At 37.9% G+C, this 22,863-nt stretch overlaps 1 protein-coding gene across 1 annotated transcript in view; it reads right to left on the bottom strand.

The window, feature by feature from the left end:
• Nucleotides 1–22,863, bottom strand: part of LOC122675629 (EGF-like and EMI domain-containing protein 1) — a 638,499-nt gene that overhangs the window by 12,945 nt on the left and 602,691 nt on the right. Inside the window, exons 19-22 of the mRNA XM_043874600.1 lie at nucleotides 18,189–18,317; nucleotides 14,737–14,862; nucleotides 7,764–7,892; nucleotides 4,271–4,399 (exon numbers count right to left, since the gene is read on the bottom strand). Coding sequence (XP_043730535.1) covers nucleotides 4,271–4,399; nucleotides 7,764–7,892; nucleotides 14,737–14,862; nucleotides 18,189–18,317 — 513 coding nt within the window. The remainder of the gene's footprint in view (nucleotides 1–4,270; nucleotides 4,400–7,763; nucleotides 7,893–14,736; nucleotides 14,863–18,188; nucleotides 18,318–22,863) is intronic.

Raw genomic sequence — 22,863 nt, 5'->3', positions numbered from 1 at the left:
TTCAAATAAAAGCTGTGAAAAGAGACAAAGAAGGACACTACATAATGATCAAAGGATCAATCCAAGAAGAAGATATAACAATTATAAATATATATGCACCCAACATAGGAGCACCGCAATATGTACGGCAAACACTAACGAGTATGAAAGAGGAAATTAATAGTAACACAATAATAGTGGGAGACTTTAATGCCCCACTCACAACTATGGATAGATCAACTAAACAGAAAATTAACAAGGAAACACAAACTTTAAATGACACAATGGACCAGCTAGACCTAATTGATATCTATAGGACATTTCACCCCAAAACAAGCAACTTCACCTTTTTCTCAAGTGCACACGGAACATTCTCCAGAATAGATCACATCCTGGGCCATAAATCTAGTCTTGGAAAATTCAAAAAAATTGAAATCATTCCAGTCATCTTTTCTGACCACAGTGCAGTAAGATTAGATCTCAATTACAGGAAAAAAATTGTTAAAAATTCAAACACCTGGAGGCTAAATAACACGCTTCTGAATAACCAACAAATCATAGAAGAAATCAAAAAAGAAATCAAAATATGTATAGAAATGAATGAAAATGAAAACACAACAACCCAAAACCTATGGGACACTGTAAAAGCAGTGCTAAGGGGAAGGTTCATAGCATTACAGGCTTACATCAAGAAACAAGAAAAAAGCCAAATAAATAACCTAACTCTACACCTAAAGCAATTAGAGAAGGAAGAAATGAAGAACCCCAGGGTTAGCAGAAGGAAAGAAATCTTAAAAATTAAGGCAGAAATAAATGCAATAGAAACTAAAGAAACCATAGCAAAAATCAACAAAGCTAAAAGCTGGTTTTTTGAAAAAATAAACAAAATTGACAAACCATTAGCAAGACTCATTAAGAAACAGAGAAGAACCAAATTAACAAAATTAGAAATGAAAATGGAGAGATCACAACAGACAACACTGAAATACAAAGGATCATAAGAGACTACTACCAGCAGCTCTATGCCAATAAAATGGACAACTTGGATGAAATGGACAAATTCTTAGAAAAGTATAACTTTCCAAAACTGAACCAGGAAGAAATAGAAGATCTTAACAGACCCATCACAGGCAAGGAAATCGAAACTGTAATCAAAAATCTTCCAGCAAACAAAAGCCCAGGACCAGATGGCTTCACAGCTGAATTCTACCAAAAATTTAGAGAAGAGCTAACACCTACCTTACTCAAACTCTTCCAGAAAATTGCAGAAGAAGGTAAACTTCCAAACTCATTCTATGAGGCCACCATCACCCTAATTCCAAAACCTGACAAAGATGCCACAAAAAAAGAAAACTACAGGCCAATATCACTGATGAACATAGATGCAAAAATCCTTAACAAAATTCTAGCAAACAGAATCCAACAACATATTAAAAAAATCATACACCACGACCAAGTGGGCTTTATCCCAGGAATGCAAGGATTCTTCAATATCCGCAAATCAATCAATGTAATACACCACATTAACAAATTGAAAGACAAAAACCATATGATTATCTCAATAGATGCAGAGAAAGCCTTTGACAAAATTCAACACTCATTTATGATTAAAACTCTCCAAAAAGCAGGAATAGAAGGAACATACCTCAACATAATAAAAGCTATATATGACAAACCCACAGCAAGCATCACCCTCAATGGTGAAAAATTGAAAGCATTTCCCCTGAAATCAGGAACAAGACAAGGGTGCCCACTCTCACCACTACTGTTCAACATAGTGTTGGAAGTTTTGGCCACAGCAATCAGAGCAGAAAAAGAAGTAAAAGGAATCCAGATAGGAAAAGAAGAAGTGAAACTCTCACTGTTTGCAGATGACATGATCCTCTATATAGAAAACCCTAAAGACTCTACCAGAAAATTACTAGAACTAATCAATGAATATAGTAAAGTTGCAGGATATAAAATTAACACACAGAAATCCCTTGCATTCCTATATACTAACAATGAAAAAACAGAAAGAGAAATTAAGGAAACAATACCATTCACCATTGCAACAAAAAGAATAAAATACTTAGGAGTATATCTACCTAAAGAAACAAAAGACCTATACATAGAAAACTATAAAACACTGATGAAAGAAATCAAAGAGGACACAAACAGATGGAGAAACATACCGTGTTCATGGATTGGAAGAATCAATATTGTCAAAATGGCTATTCTACCCAAAGCAATCTATAGATTCAATGCAATCCCTATCAAGCTACCAACGGTATTTTTCACAGAACTAGACCAAAGAATTTCACAATTTGTATGGAAATACAAAAAACCTCGAATAGCCAAAGTAATCTTGAAAAAGAAGAATGGAACTGGAGGAATCAACCTGCCTGACTTCAGACTCTACTACAAAGCCACAGTCATCAAGACAGTGTGGTACTGGCACAAAGACAGAAATATAGACCAATGGAACAGAATAGAAAGCCCAGAGATAAATCCACGAACCTATGGACACCTTATCTTTGACAAAGGAGGCAAGGATATACAATGGAAAAAAGACAGCCTCTTTAACAAGTGGTGCTGGGAAAACTGGTCAACCACTTGCAAAAGAATGAAACTAGAACACTTTCTAACACCATACACAAAAATAAACTCAAAATGGATTAAAGATCTAAATGTAAGACCAGAAACTATAAAACTCCTAGAGGAGAACATAGGCAAAACACTCTCCGACATAAATCACAGCAAGATCCTCTATGACCCACCTCCCAGAATATTGGAAATAAAAGCAAAACTAAACAAATGGGATCTAATGAAACTTAAAAGCTTTTGCACTACAAAAGAAACTATAAGTAAGGTGAAAAGACAGCCGTCAGATTGGGAGAAAATAATAGCAAATGAAGAAACAGACAAAGGATTAATCTCAAAAATATACAAGCAACTCCTGCAGCTCAATTCCAGAAAAATAAATGACCCAATCAAAAAATGGGCCAGAGAACTAAACAGACATTTCTCCAAAGAAGACATACAGATGGCTAACAAACACATGAAAAGGTGCTCAACATCACTCATTATTAGAGAAATGCAAATCAAAACCACAATGAGGTACCATTACACACCAGTCAGGATGGCTGCTATCCAAAAGTCTACAAGCAATAAATGCTGGAGAGGCTGTGGAGAAAAGGGAACCCTCTTACACTGTTGGTGGGAATGCAAACTAGTACAGCCACTATGGAAAACAGTGTGGAGATTCCTTAAAAAACTGGAAATAGAACTGCCATATGACCCAGCAATACCACTTCTGGGCATACACACTGAGGAAACCAGATTTGAAAGAGACACGTGCACCCCAATGTTCATCGCAGCACTGTTTATAATAGCCAGGACATGGAAGCAACCTAGATGCCCATCAGCAGATGAATGGATAAGGAAGCTGTGGTACATATACACCATGGAATTTTACTCAGCCGTCAAAAAGAATTCATTTGAACCAGTCCTAATGAGATGGATGAAACTGGAGCCCCTTATACAGAGTGAAGTAAGCCAGAAAGATAAAGAACATTACAGCATACTAACACATAAATATGGAATTTAGAAAGATGGTAACGATAACCCTATATGCAAAACAGAAAAAGAGACACAGAAATACAGAACAGACTTTTGAACTCTGTGGGAGAAGGTGAGGGTGGGATGTTTCAAAAGAACAGCATGTATACTATCTATGGTGAAACAGATCACCAGCCCAGGTGGGATGCATGAGACAAGTGCTCCGGCCTGGTGCACTGGGAAGACCCAGAGGAATCGGGTGGAGAGGGAGATGGGAGGGGGGATCGGGATGGGGAATAAGTGTAAATCTATGGCTGATTCATATCAATGTATGACAAAACCCACTGAAATGTTGTGAAGTAATTAGCCTCCAACTAATAAAAAAATTAAAAAAAAAATATAGAGTCCAAATGAAGAAATGATATAAAGAAATATCAGTATATTCAAAAAGACCAACAGCTGACCCCACTGCATGTGTCTGCCTGTGTCTACTGTAGATAATCATAGAACCACAGACATTTTTTTAAACAGCTATTCTAAAACGAATAAAGAAGTTCAATTACTTCATCATCATGATAGTTCTCAACACCTAGAACTTAAATTAGAGCTATGAAATATATTGCAAGAATAAACATTAAAATATTAACAGTTTATCTAGTTTGATATAATGTGAATGTATTATTTTATGATTTAAAAATATTTTTTAAAACTTATCAGCATCATAACATGCCCACTCATTTTCTCTGCTTACCATGTTCACAGTCTCTTCCGTAGTAACCAGGGAGGCATTCACATCTTCCAGAAAACCTACTGCAAACTCCATTGTTCTGACACGTGCAATTAAAACGGCAGCCTGGACCATAGTAACCAGGAAAACATTCTGAAAAAGAAACCACCAAAGAAATGACTCTAGTTAAGACAATTGAACCTGTAATGAATTTGAAGACAGAAATAAACAGTACAATTAATGAAAAAGACAAATCATTAGCCAATGTGATCAAAATAAAAGAGGAAAAGTACAAATACACACACTTTTTAAAAAAAATGTGCAATGATCATCAAAAGGAATCGATATAAAAAGTATAAGACAAATAAATACACAAACCTAAATGAAACAGAAAAGTTACAGAAGACAACTTACCAACATTTTCCTAATTTGAAGCAGAAAACCTTAGGCTAGTTATAACAGAAAAACAATAGAGAAAATAGAAAACAGCTCCAATTAAAACAAACAAAAAAAATCACCACTCCTGAGCTTCACAGGTAAATCCTATAAACCTTTACAGTTCAGATCATCACCTTATTACTTATATATATTCTATAGTATTGAAAAGGAAGGAAAATTCCAAATAGATTTTATTATGTGAGTATAACATCACTTCCAAAACCCCCCCAAAAATGCATAAAAAACTATACTTCAATTTTACTTATGATTTTGATGCCAAATTCATAAAAAGTACACAGAAGCCAATAGCATATTATAAAGTAATATATCACAACTAATGTTTATTCTAAGAATATAGTTATGCAATATTAAAAATTATTTGATAAATCCATCATACTTATCAGCCTAAAGAAAAAAATCATATTACTAATTTAACAAATGCAGAAGAAATGTTTGAATTATAAAGTCATTTAAAATTCAGTAAAATGATGACTAAATTAAAAAATTAATAGCTATGTCATAATATGAATATTAAAATCCAGTGTTTTACTTTATTGGGGAACAAAAAGCTTACACAAATGGAAAGATAGACCATGTTTGTTCTTGGATAAGATGAGTTAATATCAGAAATATGCTAATTCTCCCTAAAACAATAATTCTCCCAGAGGACAATAAAACAGTGGAAAAAAAACTGATTTTTTTTTTCCTGCATCTGGATGATTTGGTTATAAATTTCATTTGGAAGGACAAATTAACAAGAAAAGCACCAGGAAATCCCCAAAAAAGGAAAGTAATGAAGGATGGCTAGCTCTGTCAATATCAAATACATATAATAAAGATTTCCTAATAAAAACACTATTGCATTTTCACATAAACAGATCAACAGAATGGAACATCAAGAACTATATCTAACTGCATATTAATGTTTAGTTGTCAATGAAGCCTACATCTCAAATCAGTGGGAGAGATAGACTTGTGTGATAACTGAACAGCCACATAAGGGGGAAATGAATCTACTCCTCAGATGATACACTAAGAAAAATATTTTTAATTGATCAGAGAATTGAATGTCAAAAATGGTGTCATACAAGTCCTAAAAGAAAACATGGCTGAATTCTTCTAAAACCTGAGAATGGGGAGTCCATCCCTAATTAAGATTCAACATTTTACAAAATAGAGAAAAGATAATTTTATAACAAAAAAAGAAAACAAAATCCTCTTGAATAATGCAGAATCTATCATTCAAAGATGCTCTTAATAAAGCACATCACCTGGGATTCATACTCTTGCATCGTCAATCCTCTTGTGGAATGTGGGCTGAATCCATAACTGACTGTACCCATGAGAATGTGGTAAAAATGATGATAGATCATTTCTATGTCTTAGGAAGACCTGACAACTTCTGCTTTAAAATGTCAGCTGTTATGTAAGAAGCCCAATAATCTTGTTGGAGAAAAAGCCTTGCAGTGATGAGAGTGGCCAAGACTGTGAAACACATAGACTCTGAGCTCACTTCCTCCCCTGGGCACATTGAAATGACAACTATTTACAACATAAGTAGACAATTTATAGAAAAAGAAATGCAAAATTCCTTAGCCATTAGAGAGGATGCTAAACATTATTCATAATAATAAAAATGAAAATGAAAACGCCACTAATATAATAGTTCTCACCAAATTGCATAATATACTCCTTTGATAACCATATATTGTTTATGAGGAAGAAATGTGGTTATAATCTCACATGAAAGATAATTTGTCCATATGTTGCAAAGTTACATTTGTAATTATCCCATGACTCAGTAACTCTTGTATATGTTTGAAATGTTCCATAATAAAAGGTTTAAATGATAGAATCAGAACTTAAAATATCTCACATCCCCAAATGCTTGAGAGTTATCTAACTTAAAATCAAAAATAAAATCAAGAGCACGTCTATTCTACACAAAATGTTATTATTCTGCTTTTGGAGTCCTGAGTATCACAATGTTGATAGGAGCTATCTCCCTTGAATTAAGGGAGGAGATCCATGGTTTTAAAAATTCCATGAAAATTGGTCTCCCTTGAATGTTGGTTTTAAATGGGCTGTCATTTCAGGGTCATCATCCTCACTTTCAGATGGGAAACTATTGGGGAGATGCTGTGAATGTCCTTATGGCCCAGAGCAAGGTATCAGCAGAGCAGGAATTAGCATTAGGGCCCATGCAATCCCACTGCAAGATACTTTCACTTGTGCTGTGATGCCGAGTTTCATGACAGGCAAATGAGTGGTGAAAGGTGGTGGGTAATTACACCCATTATGAGAGTACGTCAGGGTCCCAGGTCTAAGGAGCCGGGGATCCCATAGTTGGAATCAACTCAGTATAAATTCTCTGTGGATTATTTTTCACTCAGGGAGCCCCAGTGTTAGGCCCCAAGAACAGTGTTCTCGTCCATGCTGTGTCTCACTACCCTTTCTCAATGCTCTGAAAAACACAACACTATCTTCTCAAAAGAGTGTGCTCTAATTAAGTGCATGCTTTCCAGTGCTGTACAAAATAATCCACTGTGGTTTGAAAAGCAAACATTAGAACATCTATCGGTATTTATTTCTATCCACTCATTATCAATTTTTCTAATGTGGAGCAGCACATGATTATCACTTCTAAATAAAAGTACATTTATGGTGGCACATGATTAAATTTCTCCTGATGATGTGCAGCTTCAAGACCTCTGGTCCCAGAGTACTCCTCTTCACGCTCTGAAGCTGGGCCCACTCCTGATGTGAGCTGGGTCTGCCCAGGGCCCCGCATCCTGTGCCCTGCCCACCTCAGAAATTGGCTGGAGGGGGAGTGGGATTTAGGTCTCACAGGAGCTCTTTCACATTAATACTATTTCAATTACTTATTCCGGTAACAAGGTAACAAAATCAATTGGTATTAACATAACACTATTTTTATTAGAAATGCAATCATAAACTATAAGCAACTTGCATAAATGTATTGGAAAATAGCCCCTTCACAGGTTTCTACCATATTTTATCAATGAATGGCAGTATGCTGTAGATTTTATTGAATAAAAGAAGGTAGTAATCAACTTACCTTTTTCACAATAATCTCCTGTCCATCCAAGGGGACAGGTACAGCTTCCATCTACAGGATTGCAAAGGCCACCATTTTTACAGGTGCATTTTAGTTCACAATTTGGGCCATATTTTGTTGGAGGACATACTGCAGTAAAAATTCAAAAAATCAAACTAAGTAAAAATGTCATGCAAGTAAATATTTTTCTCTGCTTCAGGTAGACTAATCAAATCCATATAGCAAAATCATTTTTGAAAATACTCAAATTAAAACAAACAACTGCTCAGATATATCCTTCAGGTAGTAAGCACATCAATGTCATTCATTCAAATTTTCATTCACTCCATAAATATTTATTGAGCTCATAACTATATGCCTGGTATACTTTAGGAACTGGAGATGTTCTATGAAAAACAGAGATCAATCTTAGATTAGTGATGGGAGATTTTATGTATTTAATCCCATAGTTGATAAAGATGCATTAGTCATTTGCTGCTTAATGTCTCTGTGCTGAAATGTGAAAAGCACTTCAATACAAAGTGGTAGGTGACACAAAAAAAATGTACTGGCAAGAGGAGTTAAGATACACATGAGTGAAGCTAACCAGACGTAAGGGAAATTGAGCCTTCATTGTCAGAGGGAAAATAATTGAATGATGGGAAGTGCCACCAGTGGGAGAGTAACCATTACTCACATTTATTTCGCTTTGCCATGAAGAACATGGGCCCAACATAGCCAATGAATATGCTTTTTTTTTTTCAGGAAAACTCAAAATCCATATTTTATATGAAATCATCTAATATTTGAAAGTTGGCAACTAATTAAAATTGTTTTATAGCACTGTGGAAGCCAAAACTATGTCAGCCAATTCAAACACATTTGTGGCTAGATTTGGCCAAAGGCCTACCATTTATACCCTCTAGTTTATAGTAGCTTTACATAATGATATTTTCCACATGAATTATCTCATTTAATGCTTTAACATATTTCTCTGATGTGGGTAACAGTATTCTTATTTTACACTTGAGAAAACTGCAGCTGAGAAACTTAAAGTCTTGCTCACGCTTAAGCAGCCAAAAGATAAGACCCAAGATTCAAATCTAGAACTTCTGACTCTCTTGCTATTTTAGCTAGCAGAAGAGATGTTAGAGGGCTAAAAAAGTTTTAACTTGCTCTAACTGCATGCGTGCTCAGTCGTGTCTGACTTTTTGTGACCCATGGATGGTAGCCTGCCAGGCTCATCTGTCCATGGAATTTTCCAGGCAAGAATACTGGAGCAGGTTGCCATTTCTTATTCCAGGGGACTGACCTGACCCAGGGATCAAAGCCATGTCTCTGTGTCTCCTGCATTGGCAGGCAGATTTTTTTTAACCACTGTGCCACCTGGGAAAACCAACTTGCTCTTGTGTTTGGCTAATAAACAACAGAGCGCATACTTTGATTTGTATGACATTCTCTCTCTCGCCTTTATTTAAATGAATAGGTGCACTTAACTTCAGTATCAAATGCTGCTGCTGCTGCTAAGTCGCTTCAGTCATGTCCGACTCTGTGCGACCCCATAGACGGCAGCCCACCAGGCTCCACCATCCCTGGGATTCTCCAGGCAAGAACACTGGAGTAGGTTGCCATTTCCTTCTCCAATGCATGAAAGTGAAAAGTGAAAGTGAAGTCGCTCAGTCGTGTCCGACTCTTCGAGACCCCATGGACTGCAGCCAACCAGGCTCCTCCGTCCATGGGATTTACCAGGCAAGAGTACTGGATGGGTTGCCATTGCCTTCTCCGCAGTATCAAACGAGAGAAGCATTTTAATTTTATTAAAAAAAAAAAAAAACAGATATGGTTGTACAATTAATGTTTGAAACATCATCGTATGTATTTTTGGTTTTTGCCTTTAAGGCAATTAAGCAGAATCAAGACACCATGTCTTATACTACTAAGATTAACTTTATTTGTGTCCCTTTCACCCTTCCAAAACAATTTCATCACCCAGGAGGCCTATTCATCTTCCAATCTGAATGCTGAAATGTACTCCTGAAACTGGTGAATCAGTTAAAAGATGGGACTTTAAGATAGGACTTTGGACAAAAAAAAACAATCAGAAAAGTGAGGAGTGCTTAGAAATGTTTCTTTCCATTGTTCTAAGTCCTAAACAATATTCACACAGAATTGTGTGAATAACTTTAGAAAAGTTATTGTAATTACACAATGAATATTTCAAGCAGTATATCAAGGTATATTATGGAGAAAAGTGTTCCATCCCTCAGCTCTATCTTTCAGTCTCCCTTCTAAAAAACATTACTGGTACTTGCTTTTTCCCGTATAGGCTTCACTTCAAAGAGACTTACCCTGACCACTTGATTCAAAATTTCAATCCACCTAATACTTTCAAGGGGCTTCTCTGGTGGCTCAGTGGTAAAGAATCTGCCTGCAATGATCCCAGGCTTGGGAAGATCCCCTGGAGAAGGGAATGGCAACTCACTCCAGTGTTCTTGCCTGCAGAATCTCATGGACAGAGGAGCCTGGTGGGCTATACAGTTCATGGGGTTGCAAAAGAGCCAGTCAGATACTACCTAGTGAGTAAACAAAACTCTTAAGCCGTACATCATGTTCTTTTTTCTCTTATCATAGATCTTACTCCCTGTTAACATACATAAAAATCACTTATTAACTATAAAAGTTAACAGTGATATTGATGTCATTGTTAATGCAAGTTCATGTGACCAACACACAGGAAGGTCAAACAAACTGAAGCATCAGAGTTTGGACCAAAGAAAGGATTATTGCAGGGCCCGCAAGGTGGCCCATGCTCTAAAAAGCCCCAGCTCCTCACAGGGTTGCAGCAAAGGGTTTTTAAAAGCCAGGTGAGGAGAGGGGTTCCAGGGTCTGTGATCAGCTGGTGCACAACTCTATGACTGGCTGATTGTGAGGGAGGAGGGTGTTGTCAAAGGGATTAACATTATCAGTTCTTAGACTCCAGCAGGCCTGGAGCTGAGTGCTCAAGGTCAGTAGGTAGTTTGTTGTCTCCATTTGTTGGAGAGGGGGAGTTTTTCTTTTTTTTTTTTTTAACATCTGCAAAACAACTCAGGAAATGGGCACCAAATACTGTTATCTAGGTATTTCAGAGAGGAGCTAAAGCAGAGAATATGGGGGAAGGCCTTCCCTGGGAAGGCCCCTTGGGGTCCTGCTCAGTTACATCATAACTACCGCTTTACTTTTGCTCAAAAGTACTTGCTGTCTGTACCTATTTATTTACCTTGATTTTATTCTAGTCTTTTTTTTTTTTTTGAAGGTAAGGTAGGTGTTATTTTTCTCTTGCTATTTTCAAAATTTGTTTTTTTTTCAGTTTTCAGAAGTTTGACGTTGTTATGTCTTTTGTGGATTTCTTTTGGTTTATCCTGTTTGGCATTCACACAGATTTTTTTATTCTGTAGGTTTAAACTTTTTGTCATGTTTCGGACATCTTCAGTCATGGTTCTTTTGACTCCTTCAGTCCTGCTTACTTTCTCCTCTCCTCTGGGACTCTGATGACATGAAAGGCTGAGTTTTATTTATTTATTTATTTGTTTTTTCCCTCCTACAGATTCCCCAAGGCTCTGTTCTTATTATTTGGTTGTTGTCATTTCCTTATCTGCTGTCGAAATTGGGTCATTTCTATGATCTATCTCTGAGTTCACTAATGTGTTCCTCTGTCCTTTCCAAACTGAGATTTTTACAGTTTTGGTTTTTGTATTTTCCAGTTCTAAAATTTCCACTTGGTTCTTCTTTATGTCTCTTATTCTTTGTTGAACGTTTCTATCAGAAAAAAAAAAAACTTTTTTTTTTTTTGTTGGTCAGTGAATCATTTTTATGATGGCTTCTTTAAAATTCGTATCAAATAATTTTGATGTCAGTGTCATTCAAGAGTTGGTGCCTTTCGATTATTTTTTCTTATTCAAGTTGAAATTTTCCTGGTTGTTGGTATAATGAATAATTTTTTAATGAACCTGACATTTTGAGACTCTGGATCTCCTTTAAATCTTCTGTTTGAGCAAGTCTCCTATGATACTCCACTGACAAGGAAAGAGGTTCATCTGTTAAGAGGCTGAAGCCCAAGTTCCCCACACAGCCACCAAGGGGAGCAAGGGTAAATGTGCCTCATGCCTGCTGGGCCATGGCAAGAGTTGAGGCCTCCACTAGGCTGACATCCTACCTGAGAGACTCTTAATGGCTTTATGGGTAGAAGTGTCTCTTTATGGCTTCCTACTCACTCTTCACTGACTTGCCTGGAGTGGCCTCATTGCTGCTTGGTGTTTGTGAAAGTCCTGACTGCCCACTAGACCCCCTCTGACTCCATCTTAGCTTGGAAGGGCGTGGTTTCCTCATCGCCTGGTGGGTGCAAGCTTCCGCTTTCCACACGGTTTCCACTGTCACTGCCAAGGTGGCAAAGCATCTGCCCCCCAGGACTTCTCTCACCCCATCCTGGTGCAGTTGAGGGGTGCCTTATATACCCCAGTGGAGCTTAAAGGATAGAGCTTATGCTCTTTATGTTACAATCTCGGCATTTTTTATCATGTAAAATATCTACATATTTATCATATTCCATGTCACCATAATTGCCACATTTGTTTTAAACTTAGCCTTAATTAAAATGGATTTAACACCCACTAAACGTCTTTTTTGGAGAAGGCAATGGCAACCCACTCCAGTACTCTTCCTTGGGAAATCCCATGGATGGAGGAACCTGGTAGGCTACAGTCCATGGGGTCACGAAGAGTCGGACATGACCGAGCGACTTCATTTTCACTTTTCACTTTCATGCATTGGAGAATGAAATGGCAACCCACTCCAGTGTTCTTCCCTGGAGAATCCCAGGGACAGGAGCCTGGTGGGCTGCCATCTATGGTGTCGCACAGAGTCGGACATGACTGACGTGACTTAGCAGCAGCGGCAAACGTCCTTTTTACCAGAGATTTTCTATGTATTACTTGGTTGCTTAAATTTATCTTCTAGTAGTTTCTTCAAAATATTTTATGGTTACTATATTGCCAGCAATTTTTGATGATTAAAAATTATAGTTTATTTCCCATCATGTTATTCTTGGATAAAAGTTTGTGTATAAAATACTTGAATCACATATTTTCCCTAGAACTTTGTAGGTTTTGATAGCCATAAACTAGCCATAAATATTGCTGTGAGGTATCAGGCCGACTTTTTTTCCCTATCTCTTCATATTAGATCTCATATTTTTTCTTATATCCTCAATAGAATTTCCTCTCACATATGATCAAGCCTAGAATCAACAAAGATTCTAGTATTTCTAGGGATAGAATGTATTCATTCAATCTGTAGCAACAGATCTTCTTTCATTTCAGAGGGGGAAGAAAATCTTGATTATATTTGAATATTTTCTTTTCTATTTATATATCTATTTTCTTCTATTTCATTGTTTTCACTTTCCTCAGGTATTTTCTCCATGTACATGGCTATCGCATCAGCAGATTTCATTCTCTCATTACCTGAGTTCAATGTGGTCTACATTTATATGATGTGAGGTTTAATTTTCACTTCTACTTCTTTCTGAGCTCTGCCAGCTTATTTTTTCATTTCCCTTTGTTGTCTTTTCATTTATTCCATGAACCCACGTATCTCTGCATTGCACTCACAATTTATAGGGAACACTTTTTCATTATGTCCTTCGGATGCTTGGAATAAATTCAGTTAATATTTTCATGGGCTCCATAACAAAACTCTTCTGCTCCATGTTCATCTGCTTTTTGTTTTCCGATTCCTTTTCTCCTTCTTACAGAAATTTCACTAAAAAAATCTTTGAATGGTTTCATATTTTGGTTCTAAGATGAGGAAAGGTTTTCATGTTCACCAGTTTTTTAAAAAAATCAGATTAGCTTTTGTGCACCTGCAATTTTTATGGGGGGATGGGCATAGTATGGACTGGGGCTTCCCAGGTGGCACTAGTGGAAAAGAAGCCACTTCAAATTTCAGGAGATGTGGGTTGTTTCCCTGAGTTGAGAAAATCCCCTGGAGAATGAAATGGCAAGCCACTCCAGTATTCTTGCCTGGAGAATCCCATGGACAGAGGAGCCTGGTGGGCTACAGTCCATGGAGTGGCAGAGTCGAATACGACCAAAGCAACTTAGCATGCATGCGGTTTGGATTAGAGGCTAGAAAAATGATTTTGGTTATTAGGATGCCTCCTTAGCCCAGAATATGACACAAAGTCATGGGATGTGGGTCATGTATTTGTGCGGTGAGTTTAGCCTCCCTTTAGCTGCAAGATTGCTTACAGTTCCCTCTTCTCTAGTGAAGACTTGAAATGATAATATATCTGTGCACTTCCTCATTTTATTCAATCTTCCTGCACCTTTGTGACATCCACTTGGGTTCAAGAAAGCTCCTGCAGCCTGCCCACACACCCAACTTTTGTGTTTCAACAAAGGATCTTTAGATTTGCTCCTCTGTGTCTGTCATTGAGAAGCAGCTCTTCTGTTGGCTGCAACTGAGAGCCGTAGGGGCCGGCATCCTCTATGTATGTATTTTCATTGAACACTTCTGTTATTATGATAATCTTATCTAGGACAAAGAAAGTTTGACAGTTTTAAACCAAGATCATGTCTTTTTTCCTTCTCTCATTTTTCTTACAGCTTTCAGTGGCCCTCTTGAAAACTGATGACATAAAACTCTTCAGTTGTTGTCATTGGACACCTCCAACACACAATTCGAGGTAGTTTTACAAAAACTAGTTATTTAAAAATTTGCTCCTCGTTAAGAATATGCATAAATTATTCTGTGTTTGTGTTCATTTTTTTGTTTACTCCCCCAGTAAACTATTTCCTTTATAACCCTACAGGAGTGTGTACTTCCACATGATTAAAGCCACATTTTAAAGCATCGTAAACAATTCCCACTTAATTCTAAGCCCTGGCACTGCATCTGCCTTTAGAATTTAGCTTAATTAGTTCCTGGATGAACAAGGTGACCCTGCAGGCATTGTTACCTTGCTGACACCTGGCTCCCATCTGGCCAGGTGGACACTGGCACCTTCCAGTCACTGGGTCACACTGTCCTGAGACACAGGAACACCGCTGGACACAGTCCTGCCCATAGTAACCTTCGGGACAAGCTGTAGAAAGGAGAAAAACAAAGCAGTGCAAAAGGAAACCAGATTTTCCTTAATAAAGCATTTCGCCAGTCAAGATTTGTAAGAACGTGTAGATACGTAACCTTTTCTTTTAATCAAATAGGTTTCCCCGACTTGCCCTCGGTTTTCAATTTAAAAGGTTACTATGGGGGGAAAAAAAAAGACTTGTTCAAATTGTTGCTTACTTAGTGCAATTTCGGAGAAGGCAGTGGCACCCCACTCCAGTACTCTTGCCTAGAAAATCCCATGGACGGAGGAGCCTGGTCGGCTGCAGTCCATGGGGTCGCAAAGAGTCGGATACGACTTTGCGACTTCACTTTCACTTTCCATTTTCACGAATTGGAGAAGGAAATGGCAACCCACTCCAGTGTTCTTGCCTGGAGAATCCCAGGGACGGGGTCGCACAGAGTTCGACACGACTGAAGTGACTTAGCAGTAGCAGTGCAATTTTAGTTGATATCAGGAATTCCATCCAAATATCTACTGTCAGACATTTATGTATGTATGTGATATGAATGACACTTAACAGGCTCAGTCTTGCTTCGCTGCGTGGCTGTCTTAGGCTGTGTGTGTATGTACTCATCTTGAGTACAAAAGTGAAAGTGAAGTTCACTCAGTTATTTCCAACTCTTTGCAACCCCATGGACTATACAGTCCATGGAATTCTCCAGACCAGAATACTGGAGTGGGTAGATCGTTCCAACCCAGGGGTTGAACCCAGGTCTCCTGCATAGAAGGCAGATTCTTTACCAGCTGAGTCACAAGGGAAGCCCAAGAATACCGGAGTGGGTAGCCTATCCCTTCTCCAGCAGATCTTCCCGACCCAGAAATTGAACTGGGGTCTCCTGCATTGCTGGTGATTCTTTACCAACTGAGCTATGAGGGATGCTTCCTCTTAAAGTGCACTCGGAAAATTTAGCTTACACTTCTGTGCCTTATGCTCACATCCCCAAATATTTATTTATGTATTGATTAATTTCTAAATTTATTGTGCATTTATCAAAACAAATATGTTAAATTACCTTCAATAGATTATATCTATTAAATTAATTGCATTAATAAAATTTAAAATTAATCCATTCATAAATTAACACATTTATTAATTTTCTTGCTTCTTTGTTTTGCTGCAATCTCATTCTACCAGTTCAGTGAGATGCTTACCAAAATAGAGATAAAACAAAGATAAAATAAATATCTGTGAGGTTCAATCAAAGGGAAAATACTATGATAGTGTATACATTGTGTGCTGAGTTGCACATGACTGAGTTGCCCAGTCATGACCGACTCTTTGAGACCCCATGGACTGTATCCTGCCAGGCTCCTCTGTCCATGGGGATTCTACAGGCAAGTAAACTGCAAGTAGGTTGCCATGCCCTCCTCCAGGGGATCTTTCCAACCCAGGGATCAGACCCAGGTCTCTCACATTGCAGGTGGATTCTTTACTTAGTCACCAGGGAAGTGTGTATACATAAACAAATATCATAATTCTTTGAACTTGTAAGAGGTGACAGAAAACTTGGCTCTGACCTCGATAGCTGTCAAAGCAGAGAAGGAAAATTGCTCAAGTACAAGATCGTGGCTTTCTGCAGACAAAACTCCTCCCAACATTCAAGGAAACCATGACTTTTGAAGATTCTCTGGCCTAAGGAAATTTCTCCAACAATTTTCTTTGAAGAACAAACACAAAGGAGCCAGTTAGAACCTTCATTGGGAGATGTTTATGGGCTGGCTTTCACTCAAAGATAACTTGGCCATTGAGGCCTCAGAGGCAGTATCCATTAGGTTTCAATTTTCTGCCACTTGGAGCCAGGAATTTGACTTATTCATCTTTTATTCTCAGAACAGCAGGATACTGAAGCAGAGTAATTACGGTTACCCTTATACGAAGAAAACAGCGCAACTACCTGCTGGAGGAAGATAAGCATTCTGGATGTCTTTACCATACAACCATAACTCTGCCTGATCACAAACTTCATTATCATTCTTCCAAATAAAAGAATCTCAAGTTCACAATTACAGTCCTTCAATCTTTAAGATCTTTATTCTTATGTGGCAGCCTGGATAGGAGGGAGTTTGGGGGAGAATAGATGCCTGTATATGTATGGCTGAATCCCTTTGCTGTCCAGCTGAAATTATCACAACACTGTTAATAGGCGATCCTCCAATATACAATGAAAAGTTGAAAAAAAAAGTCTTTACTCTTTTGTTAAGCAAAAGATAAAGAATGCATGTGAAGTTGTTTCAGTCATATCTGACTCTTTGTGACCCTATGGACTGTAGCCCGTAGGCTACCAGGCTTTTCTGTCCATGGGATTCTCCAGGAAAGAACTGGATTGGGTTGCCATTCCCTCCTCTAGAGGATCTTCCTGACCCAGGGATCAAACCCAGGTCTCCTGCATTGCAGGCAGATTCTTTACCACTGAGCCACTTGGGACATCCACCAGGGAAGATACAGAATAGTGCACAAAAAAATATAATAATAGTGGACAGATCAATAAAAGATCACCAAGCAAACATCCTCCTCAACAGAACTAGGTTAAGGAATACCAGGACATTGCCAGGATCACCTCCCCACCATGCCCCCTCCAACTCATTGCCTCCTCCATCCTCCCTAAAGACCATCATCATCTTGTGAACTGTCTAAATAGTTGGAAACTAACAGATTTGATAAAAGCAAAATGTGTTTGCTAAGGATATTCCCACAATGTCTAAGCCAGTGCTCTGTATGGCATCTTTAATTCATATCTGGTCCCTTAAATTTTATGTCAGTAGTTACTTGTATGATGTTGCTGTTCATTGCTCAATCATGTCCGACTCTTGGCAGCCTTACAGACTGCAGCATGCCAGGCTTCCCTGTCCTTCACCATCTCCCAGAGTTTGTATGATAGGTAGTTATTTAAGATCTTTGGATTTTCAGGAAATGATTACTTTTAGGTAAGGGGAAACTACTTAATTTTGAGCTAGAAAATTGCTGAGGATAAATGAAATTGTGGAAATTTGGACAATGAATCTGACATTGTGTACATAGGAATCTCCAGTCTGCTCTGATCTTGCCAAACACATTTTCTTATCCAGACTTGAGTCCAGCGTTGCTGGGGCAAGAGAGGTTGTGACCAGAAGGCTTCCTGGCTGCCTTCACTGCCTTCAGCTCTCAATCAAATTCCTGCCAGAAGTACTCTTCAACCTAGAATTTACTCCTGTTACTGCAGTAAATCATTATGTAAAATAAATGCAAAAATATGTACTCTGTGCAGTTCTTTAAAACTCTGCTTTAGCATATCAAATTCATAGTAGATAGAGTGACTTACTTTGACTGCAGTCAGCCCCGATGAAGCCAGGAAGGCAGCCACAGGTGCCAATCATGGTGTCACAGCTGCCACCGTTCAGGCACTTACACTTCCTTCGACAATAAGGACCATAAGTGCCTTTTGGACATCCTGATGAAAGAGAACAAAACCATATGTGGTATTGTAACTTGAAGCTATCAGTGCTCAACTTCATGCCCATAGTCATGTGGTTAACTCAACATTCCAATTACTGTTCTTTGGTATTCTTATCACCTTCAAGATACTGATTCAAGGGATGGACTTATCTGAGGATACAAATGGATATGGATAGATGCCTTAGAAGTACAGATGGGGACATAGAGTTCCTGAGGCTGTTCATTAATAAGATATAAGAAACTTAACCTTGAACTTCCTGGAAAATCTACCCACTTTTAGAGTATGCTCAGAAAAAAAGACAGTTCACCAAAGAAGGTTGTTTTATTCCTGCCTAGAAAAAGTCATTCTTTCAGTTAATGTCTAAGTATAGTTTGTCTGATCTGGAATGATCTGGGTTTAATACACATAAGAATTCAAAATGGCAGAAAGCATGGAGGAAGCATCTTCATTTGCTATTAGTGTCTCAGTTTTCTACTCATATCCATGGATCTTGGCTGACCATGATGATACTTGTGTAAGAGGTAGATAAATGGCCAGATTTCAAGACAAAAGGAGACTGAACAGGGCAAAGAGTGACCTGAAAACCATATTATCTCTGCAATGATTGAAAGATTGGGGGTATTTAGCCAGGAGAAAATAGACCTCAGAGTATAACTATCTTCACATGTGAAAAGGAAGTCTTATGGAAAAGGAAGAAGGGAGATATTATCTCAATAAGGAAATACTCTTTGAAAGAGCTGTCCAGGATTGGAATAAGCTTTTACCATGAGGCAGTGAGTTACCCATCTCTGTAGGAGTTTAAGTAGAAATAGGATAAGTAACTAGTAGAGAAAATGTAGCAGGAATTCAAGCACTTAACTGACTTTGAAGCACTCCCAAATATGTGGCTGTCCTGCTCTATGAAACGTCTGGTACTTTAAAGCCTTAAAATCACAGAAGTTTTAGTTTCAAGAGACCTCAGGTCCATCTGGCTAAATAATTATTTGAAGATCAGGAAGTAGAGTATAGTTACTTAAAAATGTTATTGCACAAAATTATGTTACCTGGTAAAGACAAGTTTCCTTTTTCCTGTCATATTTCTAAAATAAAAAGATGTAGAACATTTTGAAAAGACTGAGATTTGAACCCTGTATCTTCCACTTGCTAATGTTATTGAGAAGTCCTTCCTTTGAGCTCCTAGTTCGTTGCTCCCAACGAGGATGATAACAGAATCACAGGCTTGTTGTGTGAACAAGTAGGGCACCTAGCATATCACCAATCTCAGACAGCTCCCAAGTTAATGGTAGCCATTATTTTCTTTCACAGTGGCAAGATCATTGGTGGGCCTATGGCAAAACCCTTTCCCTATCTGCTTAACCTGAGTGCAAAGGTTTCATATTTGCCAGAGGTCCTTCCTCTTGCACAACGTTTTCACTTGGAAGCACAGTTCTAAAAATGACTAAACTAGAGACTGAATGACACTGGCTTCCTTCCATTTTATCCTGTATTTCTATGTAAGAATCGGCGGTAAAGAACACTTTTGAGTGTTGCACATGTAGCAGGTTTTAGACACCAAAGAATGGTTTTTATTGAGACTCAGATTGTTTATAATCCCTATCTATATCCTGTCCTAGAATCCACTGTCTCATCTTGAGCCCCGGCTTCTCCCTCCCTCTTTCAGTTCCCTTCTCCCCTTCTCTTTCAGTTTTAAAACATTAATAAAATCCTTCAAGATGGAGAATGAACGGCAAACAGCTAAGATCATTCTTATTAAAGGTTACTTCTCTGTTGCAGCTGTTGTGTTACTTTTTTCCTTTCTATGAAAAATGACGAAGGCACTTCACAGTCTCTTCTATTGTTTCTTCCTTCCAAGGGATGCCAGTTCTCATAGTTAATGGATACTTCTTTGGTATACAGCATTCTTTAGTCCTCCTAAGAAGTTATTTTTCTCCCTTACTAAAATTCAATAGAGTGTATCTAAAAACAGAACTAGTGGTGTAAAGAGTCTCCATCTCCTCTTATTCACCAAAATATAAAATGCTTTCATGTCTATCTGGGTCAGTCTTACAGAATGTAATTTTTAATAGCTTTTATCATTATTATATGATGCTTAAAACAAATGTTTGGTTGCTTGATAGTGGAGAAAAAACACAAAGAAAGATAAAGGTATAGTTGGAAACAATGAAGTGTGGTGGGTACTGCTGGCATGATGCTTCTAAAAAGTAGGTTAAATTAAGAATTGACTAATATAAAAAAATTCTGCAATCCCATGAGTAGGAAGTGAAAAGTGACATGGGTTTTTGTTCAAATAGGGAAAAGAAAACACCCCATAAAGTGAAATTTACATATTAATTAATGTAGAAAACGTTCAACTGTATATATAATAATGGGTATAAAAGAATGAGCATCAGTTAAAAGGAAAGAAGAGTTAGATGCTATTATCTGATGAATTTATATAACTGATATATGTAAAGATCTATATTTTAAGATCACTTTCATTTGAATTGAAGTGACTTGGAAAACAATTTCTCTCTGACATATACTCATTACAAACTGTCTGAATGGTGGTTTTGCATTTGAAAACATCATCTCTTGCTGTTTCTTCTTGGTATACAGAAAGAAAATAAGCCTTCAACTTAATTATCCTTTCAAAATCGGGACACTGAATATGATGAAATTAACCTTCTAATGAGCATAACATCTGTTGAAAGACAGTATATGCACTAACCTCTTAATCCTGCAACTCATTAAATTTATATTAAGAGTATGATATGTGTTCACAAAAGTACCCATGACTTTTTTTCCCCAAGAATAAGTTATTTTACCGACAGCTCTACTTTCTCACATAATTCTGTGTCTATGTGAAAGTCTAACTTCTAGAATCATGCACACATCTCTTGCTCAGATGTTCACTAAATTTAACAAGGAAACATGCGCCCAGGAGATAATGATTTCATTTGGCTTGTTGGGGTGTTTGGTCTCCCCTCTCTCATTTCCTAAAATTCCACTTTGATCATTTCTTGGCCTTTGTTCTATTCTTCCCAATTATTTTTCCCAGGAAATTTTGTTTCTTGAACAAGGGATATTTGGTTATTTTCCATTGTGTGTGTGTGTGTGTGTGTGTGTGTGTGTGTGCACATGTACTCAGGCGTGTCTGACTTTCTGAGACCACATGGACTGCAGTCTACCAGGCTCCTATGTCCATGGGATTCAGCAGGCAAGAACATTGTAGTGAATTGCCATTTCTTCTTCCAGGGGGTCTTCCCAACCCAGGGGTCAAACCCGCATCTCTTGCATCTCCTGCCCTGGCAGGAGATTTCTTTACCACTATGCCACCTGTAAGCCATTATTTTCCATTAGAAGATGATTATTAATATTTTCCCCTATCCTTGCACCACCCCCTCTACATGAAGGAGATTAACTAAGAAGAAGCTTGGAAATGAATTCACTGTTCTGATTTGCTTAAATATTAAAGGTTACTGTATACCATGATGAAGTGAGTGACATTTGGGAAGTTTAATTAGGAAGTTAGAACAAGCAAGTTTGTGACTGTATCTTGAGACACTTAGCTCCAAAGCAAATGAAAAGCATGAATCTGTTTGTCAGTCTGTTTTCCTAGTAGTATTTGACCAGTGTATTCACATATGCACCAGTCATTTTTACACAGTTTTCTTTTATTCTTAAAAACAGATACTAAGATTTGGCCTCTGAATAGTCATTGCTATGAGCAAGACCATTCAAGCCGAGCTTCCACTCATGTCTTGACATCTTCCTCTTGGCACAGGTGAGCTATCCTGTGGCCCATGTTTCTCAAAGCATCCTAAACCAAGTGTTATGGGTCTTCTTATGGATACTGTCAACAGAGTGGTCTATGGTTCTAGAGGATTCCAATGCCTTCAGTTCGCTCAGAGAGACTTCTAATAAATCATACTGCAGGTTGGAGAAACAAAAGATTTCCAGGATCTGTAATCATTTAACAATTTCATGTTGGTCATAAAATACAGAGGAAGATGAGTTTACATCTATCAAGAAGTTTGTTTGTTTTCCTCCTTGCTTGCTATCCATAGACTGGGACTAAACCACCCAGTATAAATTAAGGAAAAGAGGTGAGATTCCTACTCCAAGTTTGTCTGTTTCCTCTGACCTCTACTGAGAGAAAATGTTGATTTTCCACTCCAAACCTGGGAAGATGAAAGCCCGGTTGTTTTTGGCTGCTGGAATGTTTGCTTTTGAGCCAGCTACACCTTTTTCGGATATTTTCTTGAACCTCTCTTTTGTCGTCCTGTAATTACAGTGCATATTGCCAAGGAATCTTTGCAGCAACTTCCAACCACGTGTTGCCTGGAACTGAGCCCATCGGACCAGTCAGGGAGTGACTTCTGGCCTCAACCTGGCTTTTTCAAGGCAGAGCTCTCTTCTTTCAACCCAAGGTAGCTGGCTTTCTGAAATGGAAGTACGACCAGCTTTATGTAACTTAATTTTGATTTATTCGGATGAAATATCCTTGATATCAAGAAGAAATTCTTCCTGAGAAATGTGACAGTATCAGATGTGAGAAAAT

Source organism: Cervus elaphus, chromosome 19 (assembly GCF_910594005.1).
Source record: "Cervus elaphus chromosome 19, mCerEla1.1, whole genome shotgun sequence".
Classification (NCBI taxonomy): domain Eukaryota; kingdom Metazoa; phylum Chordata; class Mammalia; order Artiodactyla; family Cervidae; genus Cervus; species Cervus elaphus.
The sequence above is the reverse complement of the archived record's forward strand: the minus strand, read 5'-3'. Positions and strand labels throughout refer to the sequence as shown.